Consider the following 11,874-nt stretch of genomic DNA (forward strand, 5'->3'; position numbering starts at 1 on the left):
CACCGACATCAAGGACTGTGAAACAAACACACACGCAAAAAACATTAGAAACAAAGATTTAACATTTATTTTTCATTTATAACTTTCATCCCTGCAAATTTGTAACCTTGTAAATGTGTAAATTTAATTTAGCAAGTACAACTTTTTAAAGTGTGATCTATAAACTAAATGTATTATTATTAGTAGTGGTGGTAGTAGTATTACTTGCATAAGTCTTCAGAACATTATGCTGCAATCACTTCTTTTATCTATTTGCTTAATTTTTACAACACAGGGAGAAGCCTCATGAAATAGCTGAGTATAATGACACTAAAGATCAATCATTCATCCCTCAGTCAGGGCAGGGGTGTAGATTTCTTTTCAACAGTGGTGAGGACACATATTAAACAGGAAGTTGGGGGTCCTTCGCTATAAAATTTTGAGCATCATACACTTAATTTTCTGCATTCTTGTGTATTTCTATGCCTCAGTTTGTTCTTTTTCTGCATCAGTTTATGATACAAATGTCATTAATTTTGCCCAAATAAAGCTACTTTCATGTTTTAATTGAAGGGGAATGCACATGTTGTAAATACTGAGGGGGGAGTGTCCCCTGTGTCCCCTGTAATCTACACATTTGATCCAGTAATGTATAATGGTACAGCAGGGAGTGAGCTGTGTTTCCTGATACTGTTGGTTAGTGAGAAGTGGAGCTGCGGGAGCTAAAAAAAAAAAAAAAAAGACAACAGGGGGAAAACTGCGCCAAGTTGCCTGGAACTGATAAAACAATGAACTCATTTACAGCAATTCAGACATCAGTTAAACTTCCAAAAAAAACACCGATATCTGGGAATAACCGTGAGGTCATAGTTATTCACACAGGGTTTGTGGAGTGAGAGTGGGATGATAAATACAGATTTACACGCTGTAGTCATTTTCGCAGTGATGCTGTCCAGTGACTCCGTCCCAGTGCTCATCGGTTTCACTTCAGCACAGCAGACAGTTGATGGAGGGGAGGGGTAAACCCACGTTCAGGATTAGGCAGGGTTCATATCTGTGCGCACTGAGCGGCAGCAGCAACAGTTTCCCTTTGACGCAAAGATTCCTGCACAGGCGCTGCAATGGCTAAGAAATACAAGCCGTGGATGTTGTGCTGCTTCATCTTGGCTGGTGTGATTTGCGCGGTTGCCCTCATCTGTCTTTGCATCGTCTCACTTGTGGGCAGAGAGTGTCCCAGCGGGAGCTTTACGCACGCGGCTGTGGCTGCGGACTCGCGACTTTGCTCCGAGATTGGCAGGTAAGTCACCTTCTGCAAAGTTGTGTTGAGTTCTAAGAAATCAGAGCTGTAGTTGGCTCCGTGCACTGTATCTAAAAACCTCTAAACTGAAGTGTGAATGCTGTTTTTTCTTTGTTGGGGGAATTTGTGAGTTAAATAAGGTTGTGTTAGATACAGTGTACAGCATGCCCATCACTTTATTTTATTCACAAAAATGGCTTTAGTTACTCATAACTCTGCGTATTGCCAGGCTGCACTCTCCCTCTGCTCCTGTGGGTGAGATAAAAAGCTGAACTGAGCAATGGGATAAGCAGTTTAAGAGATTTGATAGGCTCTGTTTGAAGAATAGAGATAATGCCTGCAGAACTGTGTGCAGACAGGCCCTGATTCTCCTCACCTCTTGTTGATAGATGTCGAAACTAGCCTGCTGGATGTGACAGCAACAGAAAAAACAGGTTTCCAAACCGCATACTGATCCTAATCTATCTAATATGGATGACACAGATTTACTTTTTTTTTTAATCTACTCATTGATGCAGTCATTTGTTCAGTGGTGAGCCACTGTATGGACTCCATCAATCTATCATCATAGTAACTCCAAATATAGAATAAAGGTGAGGGTTTGTTTTTTTGCATCACTGGAATGTGCATGAAGCTCTTCCTGCTTTTGTGTTCAGTTGCAGAGCTTTTTTCTGTCCACATGTTCATTTCCCACTTCACAGCAGAGACAATGAATATGAGCTCAATGAGTGATGTACTGAGGAAACACGTTCATTTGATGAAAGAAACTTTTAACAACACCCTATCACTCCTTTTTTCACTTGAACTAAATCATCTGCGCAACATGTGCTTTAAAGTTTTGAAAGCTATAGTTCCTAGTCTGCAGAAAAGGAAAAAAATAGATAAGATAAGATAAGATAAGATAAGATAAGATAAGATAAGATAATCTGAGGGAAATTGTTGTGCAGCAGTTGCAGTAAAAAAGCAGGAAAGACTCTCTTATCTCCAATTTTTCCAAACTAACTTTTTACCCTACTGTTTCAGGTATGGATAGAAACTAATGAAAACACAGTAAATACAAATATACAACCTACATTTGCTTTTGTCCTTCTGCAGACAATATCTCATGAAAAGTTCAGTTTACGATGTAAAGACATAAACCAGTGTCAAACATTCATGTTCACATGGGACTCTTTTAGTGAGATTCTTCGTTAGATTTTAGTCTGTCATTTGACCTCCTGGGATTTTTTCCTTTGTTAGACCCTGCAACCTTTAAGGCCTGAGTTCACTTGACGTTAACAGAGCCAAAACATTCCTGACACCCCCTTCTCTTGTCGCTCAGTGAGCACATCTGATGCCATGCCAGCCTCTGAGTGAAAGGACCCATTCAGAGCTCTGGGAGTCGGTTCAGATTTTAGCTTACATGCTCTGTTGTGCAGTTTAATTAAGCTGTGTGAGCCTCATTATAACAAATGAGTTTTATTTGTTAAGACAGACAGTTTAGTAGAGTTAAGTTTCAAAGCAACACCATGGCCAGCGCCTTCTTGGTATGCTGCCTGAAATCTACCTCAAGCATTAGCACATGGTTTAAACTTGCCTTTTGGCAGCACTCTGATACCCTGAAACACTGAACCCCCAGGTCTGCAGTGATGTGTGCAACTATCAGAGAATGTGTCCATGTGTGTCTGTGGGTGGGTAGATATCTTGCCAGGGAGTGAGTGACTGTGGGATCATACATTTCCCATAAATCCAGTGTGAATGACTGGGAACATGTTTTCCAGGAACATCCTCCAGCAGGGAGGCTCGGCAGTAGATGGCGCCATTGCAGCTCTTCTGTGCACATCTGTGGTCAACCCTCAGAGCATGGGGATTGGAGGGGGATCTTTCTTCACCATAAGAAATAAAAAAGGTGGGTCTTCTCATTGATTTGTGCAACCACAATTGATAATGACTGATTAGGCTGCATTCTGAATTGCTGGTCTCTTCTCAGGCAATGTTAAAGTCTACAACTTCAGAGAGACCGTCCCGCAGTCTTACAAAACTAACCTGTTAAATGACTGTCCCAAATCATTCGGAGTGATCACAGGTAGGCCGAACAGTCTATCGGTGTAAAGTAGCTTATTATAAACATTTCCTACCCACACTTCCTCTTGTGGTGTCATCTCAGTAACTCATGGATCATTTTCAACACCATTTTTCTCTTAAGAAATTAGTAAATTTACAACCTATTTTCTGGGCTACTGTAGAAACAATGTCAGTCTCAGTAGACGAGAACCTGCTCCCTATTTTAACAGCTCATTCTAAGGTAACAAAGGTGATGACTGATGGTGATTATTATTATTGTTTTTCTGACAATATATCCCCTTAAATCCTAAAAACGGAACCTTTAAATTTGCTTGAAATCACCACCTATCACAGAAGAAGACTCAGTAGGGCTTAAATTGCTCAAATTTTATGAATGTAACTACATTTGTTGATCTTAACAAACAATATCATCAGGAGTCAAAAACATTGTATTGCTCCTCCTTCTTTCCCACATACAGTAAGTCCACCTGAAGTTTTGATCATTGGTTTCCATCATTTGTTTAATGCAGCTGCACTGTTTCCCACCTGTTCACTGTAGGCAGCCAGTGGATCGGCGTTCCTGGAGAGCTGCGTGGTTATGAGGCAGTTCACAAACAGTATGGGAAGCTGTCTTGGGCCAGGCTGTTTGAGCCAACAATTAAACTGGCCAGGGACGGCATCCCTGTGCCAGCGTATCTTGGACGACTTCTGGAGGACAGTTTTGTGAAAAATCACGTGGAAAGTTCATCTCTCTGGTACGGCACCTCACCTACTGCTTATAGTGACTGAGAGCTTTTAAAGGTCTCCAAAAAATATAATTGTTAACATAAATGTTACTTTGAGAATATCTGCTTTGCAGGAACACTATTAATAAATGACTTAGGGCACTGAAGCCTTGTCACTGCAGAAATCCTGGAGCAAAGGCCTCTCCTATAAACTCTGCTTTAACTCATTTAATGCTAGTTTTACGTTAACACCTGGGTTAACAATTGACTGCGTATTTAACTTTAAGAAATTCATGTTACATAATAGTTTCACACAGTTGACACGCTCATTCGAACGCTTTCTGGGATTAGTGATTAGTGTTTTATTCTTATAGCAAAAGGGGGCACACAATTAGTTCCCAGCGTAGCATTTCTGGAGCAGGGTTTTCTGACTCAGACATAAAAGCAGTGGTCACCTTCTCTCAGATTTGTTGTTGTGAAATGTTGCGAGTGTGCTTGCTTCTTGTCTGCCTCTGCATTTTACAAGTCAGCTCAAAGGTAGGACCCAAATGCAGACCAAAAGACCATTTGAGTCCTTAACAAAAAGCGAGCTTTAATGTAGCCGATTGAAAACATCCAGTACAGGCAGGCAACTAAAAGTCTAAACAGAACAAAAACCAAACTGAAAAGGAAAACCAAGATGAACAGAAATGAGCACAAGAACAACACGGGGGTGAATGCAGGAACGACCACAGAATGCACCCAGGCGAACTGACAAAGGGAAACACACAGGTAGATATACACAGAAAACTAATCACAAGGTCGAGACACAGCTAGAGCAGGAGGACATGGGCAAAAGGAGGGTAATGGAGATTGGCTAACAACAAAGGTGGAGCAGACAAGACTAATACAGAACAGGTGTGAAGGGAAGACTCTGGGAACAGGGAAGGACTAACGAGACTGGTGTGACAAAAAACATGCGGTAAAACACACAAAGACAGGAAGTAAAACCAGACATGACACATGAGGAGAGAATCTACGAAATAAAACAGGAAGCATGATATTATTGTATAACATGTTCTCATATGTTCTGTTGCATGGATGCTCGTCTCCAGTGAAGTTTTCTGCCACAAGAACAAAACCGTCCTGCGCACAGGAGACACCTTGAAGTTTCCTAAACTTGCAGAAACCATGGAAACAATTGCAAAGCAAGGGGCAGATGCCTTCTATACTGGCAAGATAGGACATGACTTAATCCAAGACATACAAGCTGCAGGTTGGTGTCATTTCAGCACTAGTTTGGCAAGCTGCAGGTGTATACTTGAACAGACAGAAAAAGGAATGCACTTGTTTGTGATGTTAAGAAAAAAAAAGTAGAAAAGTAAAGAGAATTTAAGATGAACAAGTTGTTTGTAAATCTCTCATGTTTTTCTTAGACGGGACTCTAACAATGGAGGACCTGAAGTCCTTCCGGGTACGGCTAGAGAATGCACTGACAGTCCGAGTGGGAAGCGCTCAGATGCACATCCCTCAACCACCATCAGGGGGCCCCTTGCTCGCCTTCATTCTCGGACTGATGAAAGGTTTCATGTACCGTGTGATAACTCCTGTGATTCCTTAAACTGACCTGTCGTAGCAGTTTCATTCAATTCCAAAATCTTTGACTTGTACTCTTATGAAAAGATAGTAGAGAAAATAGTTTTAAAGTTAATTGTTGTTCTCTTTTTTCCACAGGGTTCCCCTTGAGTCCAAACTCTCTGGATGGTGACCAGAAGATTCAGCTGTACCATCGTTACATAGAGGCAGTTAAATTCGCTAATGGACAAAGGCGAAGTGTTCGTGATCCTGTATTTAATAACACAGAGGTTGGAGTCTGAGATAGTTATTGTTTTTTCCATTATTCTTAGGACAAAATATATTAAAGAAAAACAAGTTAAAAGTGCCAAAAATCACTTTCTAACAACTGTTAAAGCTGCACTAATCATATTAACTGAATTAGCGATGAGATGTTCACTTGCAGAGAATTATCACTCGATCCTGCAGTTCCTCCAGCTCTATGCAGCGTTTTAGCAACTTGCAGCTCATTGTTTTGGTTTATGTGGCATTACACAAGGGCATTAACCACCAAGATTGTGATTGCTATCTAATCAACTTAACTTTGCCAAATAATGACCAACTTAAAACATTAAAACCACTGACAGGTGACATTAACAACATTGGTTGTCTTGTTACAATGCACTGTTCTGTTGGGAAAATTTGGATTCTGACATTCATGGCATTGACCTGGCCTCCAAAGTCCTCAAATCCCAGTCTGATCAAACATCTGTGGGATGTGCTATTACTCCACCTCAGAACCCACAGGACCCAAAAGATCTGAAGCCAACGCGTTGGTGCCAGACACTATAGGACACCCCCAGAGGTCCTGTGTTCATGCCATGACAGGTCAAAGCCAAGTCCGTTCCAAGGACGACCCACCGTGGATCGGGGGTACCTCTGGGGTACCAGCACATCCCTCAAATGTTGGATCAGATTGGGATCTGGGGTATTTGGAGGCCAGGTCAACACCTTGAGCTCTTTGTCCCGTTCCTCGAATCATTCCTGAGCAGTTTTTGTGATGTGGCACAGTGCATTGTCTTGCTGGGGGGGCACTGCCATCGACAGGTGCCATTGCCATAAGGGGGTTTACTTGGCCTGCAATGGTGTTCAGGTGGGTGGAGTGCATCAGGTAGCATTTACATGAATGCCAGGACCCAAGGTTTCCCAATGGAATATTGCACTGTAACAAGATGATCAATGTTATTCACTTCACCCACCAGTGGTTGTAATGTTTTGGGTGATCTGTGTATGTGCTGTTAGCGAGAAGGGAGAAGACAGTATTCAGGGGTAATTGGTGGAGAAACCTAATGTTAGCATGTACACCAGTGACAAATTAAAGGCATACAAGTCGCTAGATGCTCACAACTACATCATCTGTGGCCATGTGTAGAACGTTTAATACCATGACATAGACTCAGGGTTTTCTTGAAACCCTCCCGCGCCAAAGACAAGGAAACAAGACCACTATGTTTGAGGCTTGGATTATAAACAAACCAGAAAAGTGATGTTACGTCCCAATTGGGTATTGTATAGGGTTGTATTGTTTTCTATTGTTCGCTTGCTAGCTAGCATAGTTCAGAGCTCGATGATATAGCTGTTGTGCAAACATGAATTTTGCTTCAGTTTTACTGTAACACGTAGTTTTGATCATGTCCTCAGTTCAGTGGCAGTCAACATGTTTAATAGCTTGCAGCCATAGCCAGACCATGTTAACTGGTGACTTTCGGCCAAATGCATCCATGGTTGCTTGTCGTAAAATACTTAAATGGTTGGCGAAGATAATAAACAGATAAAAAATTAATTACCTTAAAATGAAGGTAAAATTGAAGGCTTTTACGAGGACACCTACATGCTCTGTTCATGTTTTCAACAGCTGCCATCACTATGAGCAACCATGACACATTCAGCTGAGTCTCCACTTAACACAGTCACTCATTACACTGAAACATGTTGCTCACAAACAGACGTGATCCTGTTGGAATTGTGTAGAATTTGAGTCCGGTGATGGATTATTGAGTCTGACATCCAAACATCAAACAACCAGACATTTTAATGCTGGCAATAGTTTTATATGGCTAGACCATATTGACACTTTTATTGCCAACATGTGTGCTTATATTTGGCTGTAAAAGCGTCTGTTATATTCTGTTCCTCATCATGACTCTTTCTCTTTCAGAGTGCAGATCATTTGATTGATCCTGTCTTCACTGATTACATCAGGGGCATGATTTTTTTGAACCGCACCCATGACAACTCCTACTACAGCAATACCAAGCCCCCCCCTGATCACGTTGGGACGACACACGTGTCTGTCCTGGATGAAGATGGACTGGCTGTCTCTGCCACCAGCACCATAAACCATTTGTGAGCAGGAAGCCTCTTGAAGTGGAAGAGTTCTGCATCTACTTGGAATGACATCAAATCAACTGTGATGTAATACTTACCAGCTCAGTCCTCTTTGTTTTGTTTTATAGATTTGGAGGAGGCATTTACTCTCCCAAAACAGGCATCATCCTCAACAATGAGCTGTCTGACTTCTGTGGCAGAGCAGACACAGTGAGGCCAGGTAGAGTCGCAGACACAAACATGGACTTTTAACCTCAGACAATCAAATTAAAGACATTACTTAATGTAGCCACTGAAGTCTCTTTTCTGTCTGATATGGAGTGTAATCGGTGTCACAGGTGAACGGCCTCCGTCCTCAATGACCCCAGTAATATTGGAGTCAAAGTCTGGAGGACTACTTGTGATTGGTGGATCGGGAGGAAGCATGATCACCTCAGCAGTGGCCTTGGTAGCTCGATTGAACTCTGTTTGCATACTTGTTAATCTGCGTCCTCATTTGTTTGCTTACATGATTCTCTTTCCTTCTTGCAGTCTATAATTAATCGCCTGTGGCTTGGGATGAATCTGACAGAAGCCATTGCTGCACCTATAGTGTTTGTTGACTCCAACAACAATGTGAAATTTGAGGATCATTTTGACAAGGTGAGACACTCATGTTCTCATCCTCACTGTCCATTAATGACATTTGAATTCACTAGACTGTGACCGCCTATCTAATGAATAACATTTCTATTAATTTTAATGGGTTCTGATGGAAATTACCAGGACGTAATCCTACAATGTCCGCTTCAGTTTACCTGTAATCAGTTTTGAAATCTGAAGTGGGAAGGATAAGTGGTATTAATTTGTGTGTGTGTGTGTGTGTGTGTGTGTGTGTTTTGTGCCTTCAGTCAGTGAAAGATGGCCTCAGCGCTCTGGGACACAAACCTGTGGACTGGAAATACTTCTTCAATGTAGTCAACGCTGTGGAAAAGGAGAATGGATGCATTGTGGCTGTATCGGACAGAAGGAAGAATGGAGTGTCAGCTGGATACTGACCTCACAGACCAGAAGGAAACACCACCTTCCCAATAAAATCTGCCCAAATGACTGACTGAACCTTCAGCCTTAAGAACAGTGAATACACCAGCAACAAAATGTAAGGTGCTTGGGCTCTTTTCGGATGAGCAACACAATCAATCAACAAACTACTTGACTCAAAGGTCCAGTGTGGGGGGCATCTATTTGCAAGAATGATAGGTGTTATTCATAATGTTTCCATTAGTTGATAATGAAAATAAGAATTGTTGTGAGTTTGTTACCTTAGAATGATCCGTTTAAATCTACATATGGAGCGGGTCCTCTTCCACAGAGTCTACCATATTGTGCTACAGTAGCCCATAACGGACAAACCAAGCACTGGCTCTAGATAGGGCTATACGCAATTTTACGTTTTTGCCACACCCACTGTAGTTCACCTACATGCTGGGCACATGGCAGAAGTTGAAGTTCTGCAACCTCACAGCTAAATGCCACTAAATCCTGCACACTGGACCTTTACGGGATAATTCCAGTTTATTATAACCTTGGTCTTCTTTTTGTACACATCGGTCAGACAGCATTGAACTCACCATTGTAATTGCACAGATTTTTGAAATGTGCAACATGGCTCTAAAGAGGTCAGATGGAGTGAGAAACACAAGTGGTCGGATGATCAGATTATCTAAACCTCTTGTCGTCTAAAGTTGCACAAATTTTGCAAATTCTTTGTGATATTTTGACTTTTTTCTTTTTTTAATGTCTACCATTTTCACTTTTGCTCCAGAAAGGTTGATAGTAATTCCTCTTTGCACAGAAAAAACTGTGTGCATGCACAACCACAGCAAGTGCTTTGGATCATCGTTGAACCAAGAAGTCGCTCTCAGAGACTGTTATGTGTAATTTCCATTGCATGGTTCAGCTCAACTCGACTCGTCTTGACTCAACCCACTTTTGGTACCAGGCGCTATTCTCCTTTTCGTTTTTCACTGCAGATAATACCACTCAGTGCAGGCAGGATTCTCATCTGATCAGCATAGGGATATTGATGAAGCTGTCGTGACATGTCTTCCAAGGAGGCAGGTTGGGGTGGTGGATTGGTTACAAAACACAGGACTTTTCCTAGGAGATGCGTCTTTGGACCCATGTGAACTCAGAATGAACTTTGAGTCATTTTAAGGTAATTTAAGGTAATAACTTTACCTCCCCAGACCAAACCTCGGTAACTTTATGTTAAGGACAATACTTAATTTTGGAGCGCTAATTCGAAGGATGTCCTACAAACTGTTCTATGAGGATACGTTGACCAGGTACTATCCACAACTTTTGCCAATGGAAAACCAAAACAGACCAAGTCAAGTTGAGTAGAGCCATGCTGTACCATTCCATGCAGTGGGAATGCAGCATCAGAGACCGACTTCTTCGCCCCAAACGCACAGTTCAGGAAATGAGCCTGAAAGTTCTTTATTGATATTTTAAACAGCAGTTCAACAAAATGATCTTAACTCACTGTCCACATATTAGGTTTTTCTGAAATTTTCAACTGCATCTCACAGTCTTCATCACCAAATGGAGTCTGCTCTGTTGTCATGACAATTGAGATCTCTGGAAAAGCCAATAAATAGACTATGAAGAAAATTTGGGTAGCATTCACCCCCAAGGTTTGACAAAGACATTCGAGTAACCATGGGAACTGTTTTATTGACTGACTACTTGGGTTTCTTACCCTGTCAGTGTTCTTTTTAGTGATGTTGTGATGTTCCCAGATCTTAGTAATAAACTTGGTGACTGCTACTACAAAAATAAGACCCAAGCTGTGATAATAAACTGGACTCACCCTTTGAGCTGATCAGACTGCTTCATATATAAAGCCTTTTTTAATACAGCCAGTCCTCACACACACGCTGACGCACCCTGTGTTGTAGGATTACACACTCCTGACCAAAGTGTTCGGTTGCAGCAGCAAGCCATAAAAGAAAATCTGCTGCAGTCCGACAAAACAAAACCAACCGCTGTGTCATGCTAAGTTTGTTAATATCAGCGAGTGTTTATTATCTGACTGACAATCTGCATAAAAACTGTTTATTACAGATGAGCCATGTAACCCTTTCAAAGTGAAATCCTGATGGACATGTGAGTTAAAGGCCCAAACAGGGAACATTTACTGTGACCTTAAAGATTATACTGTATGTGAAACAACCCTGTTGAAGGCCCTGAGGATGTTGTGATCTTTGTTTGAAGATCAAGAAATACTGTAGAAAGAAAAAAAAAGTTGATTCACAATGAACACAATTTTCTAAAAAATAGTAAGTGTATTTTTACACCACCATGTCATTTTGTATTTTCTGTTTTAATGTGTCAAAATGTTTTGTAAAATAACTACACATTTTTACAAGTATTAACTGTGAATATCTGTGTTTTCACAATAAAAAATAAGAGTCCAAACAAAGCTTGATGAGTCTCTGATCTCCAGCAGACATACTTTTCAAACACATAAAAAGATTGCTTGAGCTCATTCTTTGTTCAACCCAAAATCCTTCAATATGCTTTTCACTGTAAACTACAGATCTTTAAACATGTATCCTTTGGTGTTAGTACAGTACGATCAGCAATAATCTGCCTCATGTTTTCCTGTTTGCCTTGTTTCAGAGCAGCACTTTTGCTCTGAGACAAAGGAAGCAGTAATGAGATACATTTCAGTGGAGAGACTTATGAATTAGTAATGATTTCTTAAGTGGATTCTGCTCCGTTTTCCTTTGAGGCACTAGCTGTGAGTTATGAGAACATGCAAATTTGAGTCTGTGTGAAGCACTGCTGTCTTTGTTGTATGACAAATGAGTTAATCTGAATAAGTTGTGACTTTATAGCTTCTTGATATGACCCTCTCTGTGC

General features: G+C 41.1%; 1 protein-coding gene across 1 annotated transcript; it reads left to right on the forward strand.

The window, feature by feature from the left end:
* Positions 1–980: 980 nt before the first annotated feature.
* Positions 981–11,425, forward strand: ggt5b (gamma-glutamyltransferase 5b). Its single transcript, XM_050053016.1, has 12 exons — positions 981–1,276; positions 3,037–3,164; positions 3,246–3,341; positions 3,879–4,074; positions 5,139–5,299; positions 5,460–5,606; positions 5,758–5,888; positions 7,796–7,983; positions 8,094–8,185; positions 8,304–8,413; positions 8,497–8,607; positions 8,856–11,425. The coding sequence occupies exons 1-12, from the start codon at positions 1,101–1,103 to the stop codon at positions 9,000–9,002; spliced, it is 1,683 nt and encodes a 560-aa protein (XP_049908973.1). The 5' UTR covers positions 981–1,100; the 3' UTR covers positions 9,003–11,425.
* The last annotated feature ends 449 nt before the right edge of the window (positions 11,426–11,874 follow it).

Source organism: Epinephelus moara, chromosome 9, assembly GCF_006386435.1.
Source record: "Epinephelus moara isolate mb chromosome 9, YSFRI_EMoa_1.0, whole genome shotgun sequence".
Lineage (NCBI taxonomy): Eukaryota > Metazoa > Chordata > Actinopteri > Perciformes > Serranidae > Epinephelus > Epinephelus moara.